Source organism: Hylobates moloch, unplaced genomic scaffold (assembly GCF_009828535.3).
Source record: "Hylobates moloch isolate HMO894 unplaced genomic scaffold, HMol_V3 SCAFFOLD_8, whole genome shotgun sequence".
NCBI lineage: Eukaryota > Metazoa > Chordata > Mammalia > Primates > Hylobatidae > Hylobates > Hylobates moloch.
In genome coordinates this window covers 20,394,447-20,415,026 of record NW_026652283.1, presented here as the reverse complement: position 1 = coordinate 20,415,026, position 20,580 = coordinate 20,394,447, and the positions used below count along the sequence as shown (strand labels likewise).

The window sequence follows — 20,580 nt, the reverse complement described above, 5'->3', positions numbered from 1 at the left end:
TATCTGGAACATTCTAATGGGATAACAGGATGTGAGTGTTTTTTAATGTGTGTCTCCAGGAGGAATAATAAGCCTCTTTGCAAGGGGAAAAAGTTAAATCAAGTAATACTGAAAATGGAAACAACAGAAGTCAAGGAAAGGTGGATGTAATCCATCAACAGTCATCTTGAGGGACTCCACAGAATGTGTCTTACTACAGTTGTTATGTGTGAGAAAGACTTGAAAGGAAATGGTAGTGGATTCTAAATAGATCTAGACTTTTGTTCAGAAAAATTGAAATTGTCTAGTATAATGACCAAATCTACTTAAGAAAATTTCAATCCTTCAGAAAAAACTAATAAAGGGGAAATATGGCATTTTGACGTAGCTATATTTGATTCATTCAGTTCGTCTTCATGAGGTTTTCATGACAATATAGCCATGAAGGATAAGCAAATTAGAACGTCATTTGTTATGTTTCAGTTTTCTGGATCTGATAAGGTATACTGGGAAAAAAAGATTGACAGGAAATGTGAGGAATGAGATGAAATAATTACACTGCTTTGACGTTCATTGCCAAGAATGCTGTGAGATAAAACCACCTTTTAAGTCAATAGAGTAAATGCCTTATGCCTCATTTCCCTTTGTAATTTTTGCTTATGACTGCATTTCTACTAACCAATTAAAAAAGAGAGAAAATGTTCATTTCAAGCCAAATAGCACCAAAATGTGCTACTTTTATATTTCTGTGTTTCAACAAATATTCATTGAGTGAATGAATTAATGAATGAAGGCTAAATTTTACTTTCAATTTCTATGATTAGAAATGTTCTTAAAGAATTTTTGGTGCTGTAAACAGACATCAGCTTCTAGAACTCTAAACAAATTATTTCTAATGTGCTGTAAGAGTGGAGTTGTACTCAATTATTCTGTTCAGTGTTTAGTGGGGATGCTGACTGTGCCCTTGGCTTGCTGTATTAATCCATATTCTCAGGTATAAAATAAGGTAATAGCACTTTGCTTACAGGGCAAATGAAGCAATGTATGTTGAAGAGCCAATTACAGTACATATTACTTATTAGTTTGTTGCTGCAGGTCCTATCAGAATGCTCAAGCCAACAGTAGGGGAAGAAAAGAAGTAGAGGGTCCTTCCTTTCTCTTAAGAGACTTGGAGTTGCACGTATTGTTTCTGCTTACTTATTACTGACTCTGTCATTGCTTGGAAATATTAAGTACTAGGAATGTGAGGAAATGCTGTCTTTAGCTGGGCAGCCATGGACAACTTTAAATTTCAATTAATATAGAAGCAAAGAACGGGTATTGGGGAGACAGCTAGCAAAGTGCAAGTTTCCACCTCTTTGATCATGCGAATTTCTAGCCTGTTCTTCTCACACAAAGGACATACCCCTGCCAAAGGGGAGATCATCTGAGACGTAGTCATTTACTGCATCCAGCTCAAATATCAGGATCTTCGGTGATGCTCAGTCTTCTCATCATAAAAATATTTGGATCCCTGTGGTCTAATAACCTAAAAAGTAAAGACAAGTCCTTCCTCCCCACAACCTGATATGTACATAGTATAGTAGTGAAGTACATACAGGATAACTTTAATGAATAAATTTCCTTTAGAAAAGCAAAAGATGGGAAACACAGTCACTGGACCATAGAAATGATCAAATTTTGATTGTCAGGAAATGCAAAACCTGCTTTAGCAGTGGAGTCATTCTTAAGGAAGCCCATCTTAGAGTTTCTAGATGGTTTAAACATCTGAGAGGAATTCCCAGCCCATTATCCTTTGTGTTCCCTGGCTTTGCCCACTGGAAGTTTCCTTCTTGGGGCCATAGACAGCATGGAGTATGCCCTCTTGTGCTATGCACGGATTTCAGAGCTTATTCCTTCCTGGTACACCTTTATAAATTCAGAAATTTGCAGGTCAAAATATTGTAGATGTTTGTAAGCCAGGTAGGTGGTTTTTGTTGGCAACACAATTCCTTCAATAACTTTGTAAATTTCTTCCAGTCAATTTGATGTGCAGTAAATCAGCAAATAGTCTTATCCAGACATAGATTTTATATTTATTTTATCACTCATTCATTCATTCATTTTTCACCTATTTTCAGAAAGAAATGAGGTTTGCCCTGCTAAAAGCATTTAAAACTTCAATACTAATGCTTACATTTTTATAAATGTATGAATGTTTATATACTATTTGTGGAGCAATAAAAATTATATCTAGCTGGTGCCCATCTGAAGCTTAAACAAAAGTTTTTTGTATGTAGAGGAAGAAGAGGAGGAAGATGAGGATGATAACATGTCCACTGTAATGAGGCTCAGGACTAAAATGCCATGGAAAACCTGCTGGCGCTACCTGACATCTGGAGGATTCTTCCTGCTCATCCTGATGATTTTCTCTAAGCTTTTGAAGCATTCAGTCATTGTAGCTATAGACTATTGGCTGGCCACATGGACATCGGAGTACAGTATAAACAATACTGGAAAAGCTGATCAGGTACAATTGGTTTGGTTTTGTTTTTAAATCATCAAGGAAACATTGAGATTAACAGTGATAACTTCTTATTTAGTTAGATGCTTATATCCCAAATGCTATAGGACTTCTGTGATAATTTAGTAAGTTAATAATTAAAACATGACCTGAAATAGAATAAACTATCAAAAATGTTAAAATAGAAGCTATTATTAATACTTTTAAAGTTTATCATAAGAAATATTTAAATATAATGTTTAGACTTGTATTCAAGGGAGTTTATACATATATTTTTATATGTTATACATATATACACACATATATATGACCTTTTTGTATTTGTTCTTATGGTATTTGATGTTAACTACCTACCTCAGTGTATTAGCTGGTCATTTTGAGACTAGGAATGAGAAAACTGAGCTCTACAACATAGAAAGCCAAGAATATGCCCCAAACCTGAAAACAAACTCTTTCTCTTCATCTGCTTTTAAGCAAGCCTTGAAGGCTAGTGAAGGGAGCAGGTGGAGGCTTGGGTATACTATCCTCGGCCTCAAAAAATTGCATTCCTTCAACCATCTAAATGCATGCAAAATAACGAAGTCAACAATCTTGTCTGACATTGACATTTGGTTTTCTAGTAAGAAAGAACTCCATTGATAATTTCCTATGTGCTTTTTGTGTTGGTTGCTTTTTAGACCTACTATGTGGCTGGCTTTAGCATACTTTGTGGAGCAGGCATTTTCCTTTGCCTTGTTACATCCCTTACTGTAGAATGGATGGGTCTCACAGCTGCCAAAAATCTTCACCACAACCTTCTCAATAAGATAATCCTTGGACCAATAAGGTAAAACTGTGGTTATTTCTCACTCCCACACATAAAATAATAAAAACATGCATTTTTCAATTTAAGTGAAATGTGAAGGTTTGAAGAATTTCTTTAGTCCTTGAGCAAATGAATAGGGAGCGTCTCATTTTCATGACACTAAGATGCCCATTAGCAATGCCCAGGTTCCAAATAGTTTAGTATTATCATATACTTCCATCTGTTTATTGCCTAGGTTTTTTGATACCACACCCCTGGGACTGATTCTCAATCGCTTTTCAGCTGATACTAATATCATTGATCAGGTGAGTAACTGGGTTACTTCCAAGTTCAAAAATTAGTTTCGCAATGTAAGCTAAATGGCATTGTAAGATAAAGCATAATTCCTATTTACAATAGAGGATTTCTGAGATTTAAATAAAGGCCCGTTTGTATTTATATCAATATAATACATGCAACTGATATCTAGAATGAAATCTTAAAGGAAAATCTTAACTCAGACTAATTTCTACATGTAGAAGAAGATACTTGGAGAACCATCATGAAGTAGAGAGAAATAGTAAAGAATGATGGAACACTTAAAATTTTTTATTATAAAAAAATTGTTTTGATTAATGTCGTATCAGCATTCACAGTATAAAGTTCTTAAAAGTTTAGTATTCATGCAGAATTTCTCTCAGAAGTGAAGGATGGGATGCCAAGCTGTCTTAAAGTCCTTTGCTTTTATTAAATTGGTTCTTGAAGCTTCAGATGGTGTGATACTTTAGGAAAAATTCTAGGAATGCCAAGTTTAGCCTAAGATCCTTAGGAATCTAAAAGTTTGTTTGAAATAAAAGACATCAAACTCTGAAATTATATCACTCTATAAGTGGAACCCTTTGGATGACTGAGAAAGGAATTCATCAAATCCAGCCCTTGCCTTTTCTGACTTTCCAGAATAGCATTAGGAACACCGAAATGACCCTCAATTTAGAAAGAGGGTTGATGCATGCAGCTGACTGCAGAGTATGTTGAGAAGTTTTGATGTTTTCATGGCATTGGTGTTAGGTCAGACTACACCTAAAACCTTTCTAAGGAATACACATTAGAAAAGAAGAAATGAAACACTCATTATTTAGAAGATGACATGATTGTTACTTAGAGAATTCAAAATAATTAGTAAAATAAATAATCAATTAGAAAAGTCAACAGAGTATCTACATAAGATATATCATATGAAAAGCAGCAACTTCCTCTACGCCAATTTAAGAAAATAGTGAAAAACAAACTCCATTCATAACAATAAAACCTATAAAAACAGAAATAAACTTAATGTGAAGAAAATACGTTCAACAATCCCAGAAGTCATAACAATCCTGTATAGAGAAAGAATTTCCCTATTAGATATTTTTTAAATATTACAAAATTCAAGCACTCTGTTAATTGCAGAAGACAAGTAGGTCAAAAGAGCAGCATGGAGAATCCAAAAACTCCATCATATGTAGAAATTTAACAGTATAAATGTGGCATCTTAATAAGGATTAATTTTTCAACAAAGGATATTGGGATAATTAGCTATCCAAAAAATACAAAGCAAATGCATATAGCATAGAGGTGGCCATATTAAAACATAAAGCTATAAAGTAATGTAGGAGAATAGTTTTAGAATCTTGGGGTGGGAAAGGTCTTTCTGAGTAAGACAAAGAACTCAGAAACAATAAGGAAAATAGGTTACTTTTGAGCTCACAAGTCAACAGAAATGACTATAAAAAACTTTAAATTGTGATTGAGCTAAAAGCACCAAAGATAAATTTAAATACAATAGATAACTGGGAAGAAAATTTGCAAATATTTTTTAAATAAACATAATATATACACAGCATTTAAAAATCAATAAGGAAAAATTAATTCACTCAAAAAAGCCCAAAGGATATGAGGAAGCAATTACAGAAAATTAATTTAAATGTATTACGGTAGAGGAATAGCTAAATAAGCTAATACTATGCAACCATTAAAAAGGAATAGATTTGTATACACTGCTGTGGGAAGATTTACAGTCTGCCTTGCTCAGTAAACAAACACATGAATGAATAATATTTATAGTACAGTGTCATTTACATAAAACACCCGAGATAAATAGGTAGACAACTAATCAACGACATGTTGATAGATAAATAGACAGACACAATAAACTATGGGAATTGAGTGAAGAATTGCTTAGGATGAACATGCTTATACACTACTTTGGTAGTTAACTGTATAACTGTCAACATAAAAATAGATATTTTTGTTACATTGTAGCCAATATTTCATTGGGCTAATCATATTTTCCTTTTAAACTACGCTAATAGCACATCCCTCCAACCTTGGAATCTCTAACTCGCTCAACACTGCTCTGCCTGTCTGCCATTGGGATGATTTCTTATGCTACTCCTGTGTTCCTGGTTGCTCTCCTGCCCCTTGGTGTCGCCTTTTATTTTATCCAGAAATACTTTCGGGTTGCCTCTAAGTAAGTAAAACAGCGTCCCACTCATTTTCAAAAGCTTATCTACGGTCAGCCCTCTCTATTCATGGGTTCTGCCACCAATGGATCAAAAATATTTGGAAAGAAAACATTCCATGAAGTTCCAAAAAACAAAACTTGAACTTGTCATGTGCCGAGTACTACATTGAATACACACTGATGAAGCGATGTGTGATGTGTTGCTATTGAATTAGGTAGAATAAGTAACATACAGATGATTTAAAGTATATGGGATGATGTATGTAGGTTATATGCAAATGCCACCCATTTTATATAAGGGTCTCGTGCATCTGCAGATTTGGTATCCATGGGAGGTCCTGGAATCGCTTCCCCATGGGGACAATTGTATTCGATTTACTGTGATCTACATTTGCTGTAGTGTTTTTCAAGATAAGATGTGGAATTTAGAAATGCAACCTATATTTAACATGATGAAATCTATCCTGACATTATGATTCATTTAGGTATCAATTAATATTATAATTATAGCTATAATTGGTTGTCTGGGCCTTACCTAGCCCTGGACATATATTAACATGTGGATTGATCTATTGAGTTTTGAGTTCTAAAACTGCCAAATTTTTCATTCCATGGTCCTTTTTCTGAACATGACATTGATAGAAAACAAAAAATCAAACATAGGCCGGGCGTGGTGGCCCATGCCTGTAATCCCAGCACTGAGAGTCTGAGGCGGGTGGATCATGAGGTCAGAAGTTCGAGACCAGCCTGACCAACATGGTGAAACCCTGTCTCTACTAAAAATACAAAAATTAGCCAGGCATGGTGGCACCCGCCTGTAATCCCAGCTACTCAGGAGGCTGAGGCAGTAGAATCACTTGAACCCGGGAGGCAGAGCTTACAGTGAGCTGAGATCACGCCACTGCACTCTAGCCTGGGCGACAGAGTGAGACTCCATCTCAAAAAAAAAAAAAAAAAAAACCACAAACATAATCCCAAGGAGTAAGTGATTTAATATTATTATACTCTACAAATGGGAAAAAATTATTCATTTAGGATTTGTCATTTACTGAGATGTTGAATAAATGAAATATAATATCAGCTGTTTTAAAATTTCCAGCTTAACTTTGAAACCCCGCTATATATAGTGTAGTAAAGTTTGTTATTTCAACAAATACTAAGCACTCATTGTGTCACAAATAGTTGTGTTAAGTCACGTGACAGGTGAAGAGCTCGATATGACAAGGACCTGTTCTCAAGAAATGTATAGTCTCTTAGGAAGATAAAACATATACAAAGTAACCCTAATATGTGGATAAGTGCTAGAATAAGAAGGTAGGTATTGAGTTTATTCAGGAAATTGAAAATGTTAATATGACTTGAGTGCAAGGAAGGTGAAAGAAAGTAGGAGGAGATAAGAAGAAAAGAAGAATTGTAGTTGGGAACCTCTGAATATATCATATAACATTTCATAATTTGAAGAAATAGTTGTTTCTCCCTCTTAGCTGTGAATTAGGGCCCTTTAAATATCAGGAATCCATATTTAGTCTGTTTTTTCATCCCTAGACTCATCCTCTTTGCTTGCAGGAAATTCTGATCAAAACGGAGAAGCCAGTAATCAAATTCACATTTCATTTCTTCTGACACTATTGCTGGTCTACTTGCTGGTGGGGCAAAGAAGTTCAGAGTTATTTCATTACTGCTGATCATTTCCACATCTGTCCTTGCCTTCTCAACACTGATGTCAGTCATGTCTTACTTTAATCACATACTCATTTGGTCCTATTATTGCCCTTTATCAATACAAATGGAGTGCAAAGTTTGGGAAAATATTCCTAGTCCATTACAAATTTGAATGGTGAATTCTGTTCATCATCAGTGAGAATAATCTGTTAGAGACTAAAGAATAGAGAGGATGGTTATTTTAAAGAATTAATATTGACAATGGATTGTACACTATTCTTGTTTGAAATTATCTGAAAGTTAGCAAATATAACCATATGATACCAAACCTCGCAGACAAGGATCCTTCTAGATGTTGAGGTTCTTTAGAACTCATCCATGTTGAAAAGCTCAGGCAGCTTAACATGCCATTTTTGTATACACTAAAGAGAACTTAAGTGGGGAACTAGCTACAGGAAATGCTGTAAAAAATGAATATTTAAAATAATGGATCAAATGCATGCTTAGCTTTGTAAGTAACTGTTTCCTTCTTGCAAGAATACAAGATCAAGCTGTGCCCTCACCTCTTTGGTTTTATCAAACATAGTTTTATAAACAAAGCTTCCTCCTTCCACAGTATTTTTCCTTCACTTCAAACCTCAATGTAGTGAACACCTGTTGCTTGTGTCAGATTTACAAATAGCCATTTGGTTTTATGTTTAAAAATAACAGACTATTCACATTCCTTCATATTCCTTCTCCCACTTCCTTCTATCTTTCTCTCCCCCAATCCCCATGTGAAAATTCTGAATGAGGGAATCCATTTTAGAAACTCCACTTTGAAAAGACTTGCATTTGTTTTGGGAACTAGACTACGTTGGCAGCCAGGAATGGCGTAAGTTAATTGTTGAAGATTATGGAACCATGTTCTTCCGTTCAGTTGACCCTCACAGGTGAATGCCAACACTACTTCTCTGATCTTCTCAACCCCAAAAACCTAGAGAAGGGCAGGAAAAAAGGTCTGAAAAGTAAAAAATGGAATGCATTGAAACATGTGGTATAACTGTTAGCCTATCTTCTATAAATTCTAGCTCATATGGTTTAAAGAAAAGTTGTCATGAATATATCTTTATCAAAAGAGTCAGATTCAAGCATTTCCATTCATTCAGTATGTGTCTGTGTTTTATGTACCTGTGGTTCCTTAGAGAAACTGTGAATGGAAGTTCCATGAAGGCAAGGATTCAAACTCACTGTGCCCAAAACTAAACTCATTATCTTTTCCCTCCAAATGTCTTCTTTCTGTGCCCCTGACCACCACTCTGATAAACAGCACTGTCATTTTTCAAGTCTGTTAAACTAGAAATAGCCAAGCTATATGTGACTCTTGTTTACCATGTGAAAACTAATTGATCATTACAGAAAATAGGGCTTCTTCTGACTGTCTCACATTCCTCTACTTCTTATTTTAAACTTGACCAGCATCACACTAATTCTGAACATTTTTTTAAAAACCTCTTATATGAACTATATTAACCGATCTTCCTCACTCACCCATTCTCTTTCATCCTGTACATTGTCTCCCAAGTTATGTTGATTAAAGGATTAAATTACACCTCTGATTACCTTCTTTCTGTTTTATTTTTGAGATAGTGTCGGGGTTTGTCACCCAGGCTGGAGTGCAGTAGAGTGATCTTGGCTCACTTCAACCTCTGCCTCCTGGGTTCAAGTGATTCTCCTGCCTCACCCTCCTAAGTAGCTGGGATTACTGGTGTGCACCACCACGGCTGGCTAATTTTTTGGTAGAGACAGGGTTATGCCATGTTGGCCAGGCTGGTCTCAAACTCCTGGCCTCAAGTGATCCACCTGCCTTGGCCTCTCAAAGCGCTGGGATTACAGGTGTGAGCCACCGCACCTGGCCAGATTACCTTATTTCTAGTCTTCAGTGATTTTTTTTTTCAGCCCATTAAGGATGTTTCTACAATTCACTGTCACCCTTACAAGGCCATATCCTTTACACAGCCGCTTCCCACTACAACAGCCCTAAAGGACTCTGGGCACCAGACAGATTGAACTTGCGAGATTCTTCAGATATGAGTGCTTGTTCTTGTTATTCTTCTTCTTGTCTATTTTGTTGAAGCCCTCATCAAGCTTAAGGTCTCGCCTAAATTCTACCTGCTTAAGGAAAATCCCACCAATGTCCTAGGTATGAATTAAGTGCTCATTCCATTGAGTCCTGTAGCAGTTTACTTTGGCTGTTACATAGAGCTGATAGTTTTGTACAACACATTATGTTCAGCCTCTACCTGTATTCATTATATACCCATCTTTCTCTTCCTCTTTAGATTGTAAGCTGTCGAAGTTTTGTTCATTGAGTGCTAGGGGAAAATAATTTCAATGATGAAAACAAATACAGTGACAAAATAACTTTCTCTTGAAGAATAAACATGGTAGTCTTTGAGTCTGGATGCACATGAAGTTTATTTTTGCCCCTCTCTCTACTAGGGACCTCCAGGAACTTGACGATAGTACCCAGCTCCCTCTGCTCTGTCACTTCTCAGAAACAGCAGAAGGACTCACCACCATTCGGGCCTTTAGGTGAGTAAACACATTTTTATATTAGCTGACTGGCCAATTACATCATCCACAAATATTTTTCTACAAATAACTGATCATTGCTTTCATTTTGTTTGATCTCCCCATTGTGTGCCTGACAGTGTACTAAACCAAGAATAAGAAAAATGTGGTGTAAATGATCAGAGTTAGAGTTTACTCATCCAAAATGCTAACTATAATAAAGGGTGAAGCAACAGATAGGAAAAATACTAGCTGTGTGACTAGGATAAGGCATCTGAATTCTCTAACCTTGGTTTCCTCATCTATTAAATGGAGAAAGTCAATTTTGCTTCTTAGGGTCATTGGACTAGCTAATATTATCCCTGCGAAGTATTAACCACATTGACTATTGAAGAAGCATCCAATAAACAAGTTAAAATAAATGTATAAATAATAATAGTAACAATAATTCTCACAAAAGAAATACTATGACACCAAAGTTGTTTTAGAATTTAATCCTTTTTCTTCAAGGTTTGTAAACAGAGTAATAACCTAAACTTTTGATCAAGAGTGTTTACTTTCAAAAAATTACCCATCCCAATTTTCCTGTTCAAGTCAGATTAGCAAAAAAGGTGATATTACTGAATATTTCATTTAATCTAGAAAATTGATATTTTAGTGTTATATCGTTCTGAAATCCTAATCGCAAGTATATATAGATTTTAACCAGAGATTTTTCTAACCTAAGAAATTTATTTTTAAATATGGAATTGGGTCACAGAGTAGAATACGAAGAGACAACTATCCACAACATTATGTTCCACAGCATGTGTACATAATCTATGTAGATGGCATCATGAAGCATTCACACTTTCTGCACTGGTATGTTTTTCCATCATAATGTGCAATTCTTTTTATTGGAGATGCCAAAATTATTTACTGGCATTGAATGTAGATATTAACATGAAATTTATATTCTAATAACCAGCAATGATCACTGGTATTAATATGTACACTATATTAAAGATTACTTTTTTCACCAAATAAGTCCTTTCAATTCAATTTATTTAAGAAACATTTGAGTACCGAACATATGCCAGGTACTATTCTTGCTGTAGATATAGAAAAAGACACGGCCTTTGATTTCCAACCAGCAAAAAGTGGCACTGTTGCCCTCCCTCCCCACATCCTCCCCACATACACCTGCCATGTTATCCTTTTTATTTCCTTTGTGATATTTATCTGAGTATTTTAAATCATCTTTTTTATTTGTTTACAAGTTATCTGTCCTTTCCAACTGGAATGTAAGCCCTATCAGATCATCCCCTGCTTTTGTTGTTGTTGTTGTTGTTGTAGCATCATTAGCTGGGAGAAGTGCCTGGGACTAAGTAAGTGCTCAATAAATATATATTGACTAAGTAGCTAACATGGGCTGTGTTAAGGAGCTCACAGCCTAGTAGGAGAGAGGGTTTAAGAAAAAAATAGCAACACAGCATGATACATAGTCTAACATCACAAGAAACAACTGTGTCAGAGAGCAGGGTAGCACTCTGTCTAGAAGGAATGGGGAGATAATTATTGAACAACAAATCTTTGAATGAGGAATAATTGACCTGGCAGATACAGGAGACAGAATATTCAAAGAAGATGTAACAGATGTGTGAAAACATAAAGATTTCTATTTTATATGGAAATCAAAAGAGTCCAGTACTGCTGGAACATAGATTAAGTACATAGAAGGTGGCTATGGCGATGAGGCTTGAAACCATAGTAGAGGTCAGTACATAAAGGGCATTGATAAGTACCTTTAAATAACTTAGACTGGATTATTTCAATGTGTGGTAGTCACTGAAGAATTTTGAGCAGGAAAGTGATATGATCAGAGTTGTGTTCATCACAATAACTCTGGGATACTACTATGAACTGGGGATGGTTAATGCCCAAGGCAAGGAGACTCCAGGAGGCTGTTGCAGTGGTCCACATGAGAGATTACAAAGGCAGGATAAGGAACTAAGGACCGGGAGAGAAAGCACAGATTTAAGGTATATTTAGGAAGTGGGAACAATGAGATTTAGGGGCAAACTGAATGTGAAGAGTAAGGTTGAGGGAGAAGTTGAAGGTGATTCCTTCTAAGTTTCTGATTCCCATGAGTAGGTAGTTTTCCAAGTTAGGAAATTGAAGATGATGTGGAGGATTGGAGAAGGAGTTCATGAGTCTGGTTATGAACAGGTGTAGGTAGTAATGAGATATCCAGCTGGACATTTTTTTGATCATTTTAGTATACAGGCCTGATGTCTAAGAGATATCTAAGGGCAGAAGATACACGTTTGAGTATCATTCTTTTATGGATAATAGTTAAAGTTTTGGCCATGGATTTGATTGCTGATGGAGATGGTGTAGATTAAGAAAAGAGGAGCTTGCAGAAAAATTTCAGACTACCATCACTTAAAGAACAAGTAGATAAAAAAGATCCTGTGGAAAATATGATCTGCCAATTGCTGCCTCATTAAACAAAGCTGATCTTCTTAGGTTAAGAGTAAGATAGGTTATATTACTTGTCCCTCCCAATATCCTTTTATATTTGGCTAACCAGTGCCTATCTCATTGCTGAAATATCAGTCCATGATTATCATCTACTGTGGGAAGCCTTCTCTGAATGTTAGAATGTAGAGTCCATGTCCTTCTTAGATCTCTATGTTAAGTTGCATCCTAAACTTAGCACACTGCATCATAATCAACTGTTTGTGTGTTTGCATTCCTCTACAAGATTGGGAGCTACTTAAGAGCTGGTAATGTGTCCTTCATCTTAATCTTTAGAATATTGACAGTCAGTCACATAGTAGGTGTCCAGATGTTTTGTGAATAAATTAAAGTTGCTCAACCTACTACTTTCTGCTAATATCTCCATGTCTCTCTACTTCAACATCTATCTGCTTCTAGGCCTCCTAATTTGGACAGACTGTTTGAATTCTGTTCCCAGTCAGCTTGCTCAGTAAAGAGGAAGGGTTGATGTTGCCCCTTGTCGTGGTCTCAGTCTTTCAACTAAAAATCCTATTGAGCTCCTCCTGCTCCTGGCCAACCCCAACACAGGACAGCCTGATGCCATCAAATCCAAACCAGTGCCTTGTTTATGGGAGGAGGATCTACGTCTTGGCAACCTTGATGTTGTGACTACTATTTTAGCAAGTTGGTCCCTGTAAAAATCAACTATCCTATGAGTGAGAAGTTAATGGTGGCAAAGATCAGTTCACTGGGCTCTCTCCTCGTGTGCATACTCTGTGTGTGTGTGTGTGTGTGTGTGTGTGTGTATAATGTTATGTATGCTATATGTATAAGTCATATATATATATCATTTTCAGCCCCTGTTTTATTCTTCTGGATATATATATATATATATATGGAACAGATGGATGGAAAAAGACACATTTGATTCCTGACCATAAGTACCAAATGGATATATATATATCTCCAGATAGGAGAGGCCAGCACCCAAGCACTTTGCCTCCCTAGAGGCCATTAAAGGCCATTAAGGGGTCAGCTGAAATTTTTGATAGCCCTTTATCCAAATGGCACCTTCTGGTAAGTAAACCTTTACCTGTAGCAGCTCTACCCAGGTCAAGGACAGGTCTGGAAAGCCTAAGGGACTGCTCTACCTGTGTTTGATGCATATTACCCTAGACAACACCACTGTAATGCACCTTAATTCAGTCTTGTCCATTTCCTTCCAAGACCTCAATGACATATAAGTGCCAAATGTTAATACTTAATAGGGCAGAATCCATCTTCCTACTAAGGGAGGAATTCAGACCAGTTGAGAAAATAAGCCATCTAAGTAGTAGGCAAAAAATCAGGATAGTGGCATCATTGGAGTTAATCAAGTGAGCATTTTAAAAAGAAATTGAATGGTCAATAGTAATAACAACATAAAAGAAGAATAAAAAAGAATTAAAAGTGTCCATTGGATATGGCAACCATGAAGCTATTGATAACCTTAGCAAGAACAGTAATGATAAAGTGGAGAGAATCAAAGGCAAAATTCAGAGGGTTAAAAAATTAATTGGAAATCAGAACATGGACATGGCAAGGATAAACTACTTTTTGAAAGAGTTTTACTGAGGTGGGAAGGAGTTTAGGAGAGCTAACTAAAAGAAGGAGCTTTTTACTACTGTGTTTTCATTTTTAAGAGGATAATGAACTAGATATTTTCAAAGACTGAAGGGAAGAAGTGGAGATATAGGCAGGATGGGACAGTTAACGGAGAAGATTATTACAGCAGATTAGCAGGAATATGTTAAATGCCCAATGTTAAAAGACCAGTTCAGCTTGAAGAGCATTTGGTACATAGCTCCTCTATGAAGGTAAGAAAAGGATCTGAATAGATTCAGGAAAACTGGCAGGTGAAACAACAGGAAGTTGATGAGTTCAACATATAACAGCCTCTGTTTTCTCCTTGAAGGACAGGGGAGGTCATCTTCTGAGAGGGATGGAGGCAAGAACAAGGCAGAGCATCATGAAGGGAATGAGGAAGATTTAGAATGAAAGAGGAAATTGACTAAGAGTCAAGATTCAGATTTTTCATCTACCTTCTTCCCTAGACACATGAGCATAATTTAGCATTACTATCCTTAATTTTACATTAGGAAAACTTCTAGGTAGCCGTAAGTAGAACAAAATATTATGTTAAATTTCAATGCTTGAATTATAGTTGGAAGAAACAAAAGACAACTCAACTTCTATCTGGAAGTACCTGCATGATACTAATCCAGGTTCAGATCCTCCAGAGCTCATTTTTTAATGTTTTATTTTATTTATTTCAACAGGTTTTTGGGGAAAAGGCAATTTTTTGTTACATGGATAAGTTATTTAGTGATAATTTCTGAGATTTTGGTACACCCGTCACCCAAGCAGTGTACATTGTACCTAATGTGTAGTCTTTTATTCCTCACCCCTCTTCCGTCCTTCACTCCAAGTCCCCAGAGTCCGTCATATCATTCTTATGCCTTTGCATCCTCATAGCTTAGCTCCCACTTATAAGTGAGAACATATGATATTTGGTTTTCTATTCTTGAAGTACTTCTCTTAGAGTAATGGTCTCCAATTCCGTCCAGGTTGCTGAGAATGCCATTATTTCGTTCCTCGTTATGGCTGACTAGCATTCCATGATGTATACCACATTTTCTTTACCCACTCACTGGTTAATGCGCACTTAGACTGGTTCCATATTTTTGCAGTTGCAAATTGTGCTGCTATAAACGTGTGTGCAACTGTCTTTTTCATATAATGACTTCTTTTCCTCTGGGTAGATACCCAGTAGTGGGATTGCTGGATCAAATAGCAGTTCTACTTTTAGTTTTTTAGGGAATCTCCATACTGTCTTCCATAGTGGTTGCACTGGTTTACATTGCCACTAGCAGTGTAAATGTGTTCCCTTTTCACCACATCAATATCTATTTTTTTTTTATTTTTAAACTCTGGCCATTCTTGCAGGGGTAAGATGGTGTCTCATTGTGGTTTTACTTTGCATTTCTCTGATGATTAGGGATGTAAAGCATTTTTATTAACTATCATAAATATCAATATTTTTAAACCCAAAAGAAGTCTTGAAAATGTGGGGATGGCCCTGCTGCCATGGATAAAATTCTAGAATCCTTACATTTGGTACTTGTGGTCAGGAATCGAATGTGTCTTTTTCCATCCATGTGTTCCTTTCTTTCAAGCTATCTGGAGTCCCCAGAGTCTTGAACTCTTTGGAAAGTTAATATTTACTGATGAGGCTGCTTTTCCTCCCCTGCATTGAGGGTTCGTGGTGTACTCACATGAAGCAATGAACTCCCTCAAGTAGTTTACCACGAAAGCATCACAGTTAAATTAGACTGAGATTTTAGTGACCTTTCCTATTTTTTTCTTGTCTGACAGAATAAAGGTCTAAGAATGTTCAGAAGATGAGCTGGATATGGATGAAAAGATACAGGCTGAGTGTGTCAAAGTTTCCATTAGGAAAACAGAAGGTTTCTTGCCAAATAGAAACACGCAGAAAGAATGTTCACTGCATTTTCACCCCTCCCCTCTCACTGCTGCCTCAGACTATTGCCAACTCCATTTACAAACTCTTTAAGAGTGGATCTGAAACAATATCCCAAAACTAGAGGAAGAGTCAAAAGTGTTCCAGATAAAGCAGTTTGTCAGAATCAAGTGTTTGAGGTTCATCTCAAATGTAGACCACTGGCTTTGGTCCACCTGGCCTCATCTCCAATCTCTCCATCACACAGTCCTCTAGGGAGAAGAACCTGTCTCAAGCCCTGGAACATGTGGCACTTTCTCATTTCTGTGCCTTTTCTCATATTGTTCCTGCTGCGTAGAATGCCTTGTTCACCAAAAGCATGCTGCTTACCCCTTAAAAACCTCACTCAGATTATCTTCCTTGTCCTTTATGACACCGTGCTTAACCCTTCCTCTCTCTCCACTCTTCACTCCATTTCCTACCGTGCTGATCCTCTGGTTGGTGCAAATCATGCCCTTCCTTTATGTTCGGGTAGCATTTTGTGCATAAGGTCCTTATAGCTAGATAGTGTGTTGCAACATTTTTACTTGTTAATGCTGTGTTTCCTCCCTTCACTAGAGAGTTGGCCCTTCAAGGGAGTAGGTCATGTCTGGTTCCTGTATCCTCAGTGTCTAGCATAATGTCTTGCTTAGAGTGGATGATTGCTAAATGCTCCTGAATGAATGGATGAAAATCTACCAAACATGTACCTAGCAAGTACAAAAAAGAATGAGGCAAGGTGGATGGATCACCTGAGGTCAGGAGTTTGAGACCATCCTGGCCAACATGGTGAAACCCCGTCTCTACCAAAAATACAAAAATTAGCTGGGCATGGTGGCACATGCCTGTAGTCCCAGCTACTCAGGAGGCTGAAGCAGGAGAATCTCTTGAACCTGGGAGGCAGAGGTTGCAGTGAGTTGAGATCGCACCACTGCACTCCACCCTGGGCGACAGAGTGAAACTGTCTCAAAAAAAAAAAAAAAAAAAAATTAGCCTTACGTGTGTGTATAGAGTGAGATGATAGATAGATAGATGATAGATAGATAGATAGATAGATAGATAGATAGATAGATAGATAGATAGATAATCTTTATGGTTCATGTTCATTGTCTCAGTAAGTCCTATAACCCTTTGAATGTCCCCCCTACCCTTTAGTTATTCTCTATATTCATCCCTAAAAGGGTCAGCTGGAGGGTAAGCTTGGACTGCTTAGTCCCACAGCAGGGTGTTGCCATTCAGGCCAGGTCCTCCTGTGCATGGCAGCATGGCATTTGGGTCATGGATACTCAACTCAAAGTGAGGTAATTATTTGGCTATGATTGCTGAGTTCTTGATTACTGTAGATTACAGCTTACCGTCCGACTGAAGTATCTATCTTTTTTGACATGTTGGAATGATCAGATTGATTGGATAGATATCAAGCGTCTGCTTTATATTGGCCTGTATGGATTACTTCAGTGGGCCAAATGGACACCCCACCCAGGATTTCTTCATTCTTTGACATGTGATTATTTATTATAAATTTTTACAATTTTACTTAAAAATTGTGGAGGTGAGTGGGGGAAGTCTTTTATCAAGAAGGAATCACTGCCATCTGTCAGATGAAGTTTGGTTATTTCTTGCAAACATAACCCATAGATGGGAGGTCTCTGTAAGACAAGCCGTGGCTGCAGAGAGTGAATAAATCACATTTTGATTTGGTATTTTTCCCACCTTCAAACCAGTTATTTTTATTATATTATCCATCCTTCCAATGTTTCTGTTATTCAGGAAAAATAATTGAGAAATAAAAAGAGACTATTGTTGTGATTTAGAGAAGATTTTTTCTACCATGTAGCATGAATTTCTTTGAGATTTGGCTCAGATGTTTAAATGGATAGGGCTTTTAGTAACAGTTTTATTTATAAAATAGGTTACACAGAATTTGCTATGATTTTATTGAGCACCAAGAATTAACTTAATTTGTTGAAGATCAATATCCAAACGATATCATAGAACCCTGAAAGTACACAGACCAAATTCCTTTTATGCAGTGACCATCCTTACAAATACTTTAGAATTTGGAGGTGTAGAACATTTGCCATCATCTCTAGTGTCCCCCATCCTCTACTTGTTGCCACCCCAGTTTTTTTCTTTGCTTCGCAGAAATATTAAGCAAAAAGATAATTTTAAAAGTATATTTTTGCCATTTGCAAATGCATAGTTCTCTGTCTTCCCTGGTTCTGATCCAGCACTTCCCACCCAACTCTAACTGTGTTGTTTGGAAAAGTAAAATAAATGCCACAAAATATCGGTAGAGTTGCATTTCTACACAATTTATCTTGGTTTTTGTAAGGCCCTTTTAATGTAGTAGGCTATACCTTATTCTCATGGCTACAATAATTATGTGGAAATTTATGAACTGATCTTTAATACAATGTTGTTATTAGAAGGACTCTTTTTCCTAGTAAGGGTATAAGAAAGGAAATAAACACCTGACCACACCATCTCCACTACGAATGCAAAGAGCAGTAGCAGCTGGTCTTTATTTTGAAGTAGAAATCTATTTACTGATCATTCGATGCCATCAGTTTGTCAGTGTGTTGAGTAAATAGTGTAGTAGTAAGTGTGACTGTTTTTTATTACCTCTCCTGTTGTGTGGCTAACATCGTGTTTTTGTTTTCTGCAGGCATGAAACCAGATTTAAACAACGTATGCTGGAACTGACGGATACAAACAACATTGCCTACTTATTTCTCTCAGCTGCCAACAGATGGCTGGAGGTCAGGACGGTACGTTCATTTCATGAGTTCGAAATGGAAACCAAATAGAGAAGACGCCTGCTGCAAAGAGGCAGACAGTTGTAAAAATTAGTCTTCCACTGAGATTCGGCACTAGCTTCACATTTTCTGGACTTTAAAATAGCTTAGGTTTGTTTATGTTACAGATGAAGTTTGTCATAATGTTTTAGCTAATGACAAGACAAATAGCCCGAAAGGCAAAAAATCATTTTGTGTTCATTAGTTTCTAGATCACATAAGTTAATGGAATGGCAAATATTTGTATAACTTCAATTTTTTTTTCCAAAAGAGCACATTTGGCAAGTGAACAGATGTATTCATTTCCTTCACTGAGTTGGTCCTGCCTGGAAGCATGGCAACTTTCTACGTTTTAAGCCAGTGGAGGGTCATGTTAGTACAAAATGTAGAAAACTACAGTTAATCATCTGTTGCCTTCTGTCTTGCATAATGTAGAAGAACAAGCACAAGCTTTGGCATCACACAGACTTGGTCTAGCAAGTTAATTTTAGTCCCAGTTCCTCATCTATAAAATAAGAATTGTACCTTGTACCTTGTATGGGCATTGGATTAAAAGTAACATAAATCCCCTACTACACTGATTGGCAAATGCATTCAAGAAATGTCTTTCGAATGCATGCATGAATGAATAATGAATGGTACCTGCCCTGGTAGGGGGTTCATAAGCCAGTGAGCTGGAGTATCAAGTAGGAGAGATGAGAAAGACATTCCAGAAGGCAAGGAATATAGTTTGTAGTCTGTGCAATCGGGAACATGGATAAGCTACTTTTATGGTAATGGTGAGTTGAGTGTAATTTTTTAAATAGGTATTTGCCAGTTTTGAAAAGAAAAAGCACGTTTATCTCTACTATTGAGAGAATCTTATTTACACTAATTGCGTTTCACTAACATATAGGCTTTCTTTCAAAACACAACAGAAAAAAGAGGGAAGATGGTAAAGGGAATTTAACAGGGTAGAAATAAAGGAGCCCAAATTAAAATCTGAGTAGTTGATTGATGGATACAGATTAACCTAGAATCTTGGACATCCTTGTGATCTTTTGTTGTCATGATTTCTCACTGATTTACAGAGATTCTCTACAACTATATTAGTCATTATGTAGAAATTATTCAACAGCACAGCATAGTTATTTTTCACAAAGTTTTGTTGGAAGTATTGGTTGCTGATAAATTCCCTCCAGGTAGCTGTGACAGTTGGAAGAAGGCAGGGCAGAGTTTCTTGGGAATTATATATAGATAAATAAAGGCAAGTGAAGTGTTACTTAGGATTTATCACAAAACCAAAACATTATTCCCAAACCCTATCCAAACCATAATTCCATAATTCCTTGCTTTAATTCCTTGTTTTGATATGTGAGTGTGTGTGTGTGTGTGTGTGTGTAATTTCTGTTGTTCTATAAGGGAAAAAATCATGTATGAATAATATAATTACTGATGAAATAGCTTACTGAAAGAATATCCCGAAAACATAAGGGAGAAATGTTAGCAGTTACCTTTGTATCTGGTTTTCCTGAACTTGAAGACCAAGTATGTCTTTTAGGGGAAGCATACTTGCCTTGGACTTGAGGTGAGAGTCTGACCGACTCCTGTTTCTGCTCTTTAGCACTTCCTGCTGTCAGGTTAATGGATAAGTGTTGAACAAGAATCTTCAAGCAAACCATATGCTCTGTTCTCATAGCCAGAAGACTAGATATTAGAGCCTTAAGACTGCCAAGAAAGGGAAGGTCAGGAAAAATTAGAAAGGAACAGCAGCCAAACTCAAAATGGTTTAGTTTAGTT

At 36.7% G+C, this 20,580-nt stretch overlaps 1 protein-coding gene across 1 annotated transcript in view; it reads left to right on the top strand.

Moving 5' to 3' along the window:
* Window positions 1-20,580, top strand: part of ABCC9 (ATP binding cassette subfamily C member 9) — a 229,938-nt gene that overhangs the window by 174,402 nt on the left and 34,956 nt on the right. Inside the window, exons 31-36 of the mRNA XM_058443111.1 lie at window positions 2,259-2,488; window positions 3,160-3,308; window positions 3,523-3,592; window positions 5,618-5,775; window positions 9,913-10,005; window positions 18,672-18,774. Of these exons, the coding sequence (XP_058299094.1) occupies window positions 2,259-2,488; window positions 3,160-3,308; window positions 3,523-3,592; window positions 5,618-5,775; window positions 9,913-10,005; window positions 18,672-18,774 (803 nt within the window). The remainder of the gene's footprint in view (window positions 1-2,258; window positions 2,489-3,159; window positions 3,309-3,522; window positions 3,593-5,617; window positions 5,776-9,912; window positions 10,006-18,671; window positions 18,775-20,580) is intronic.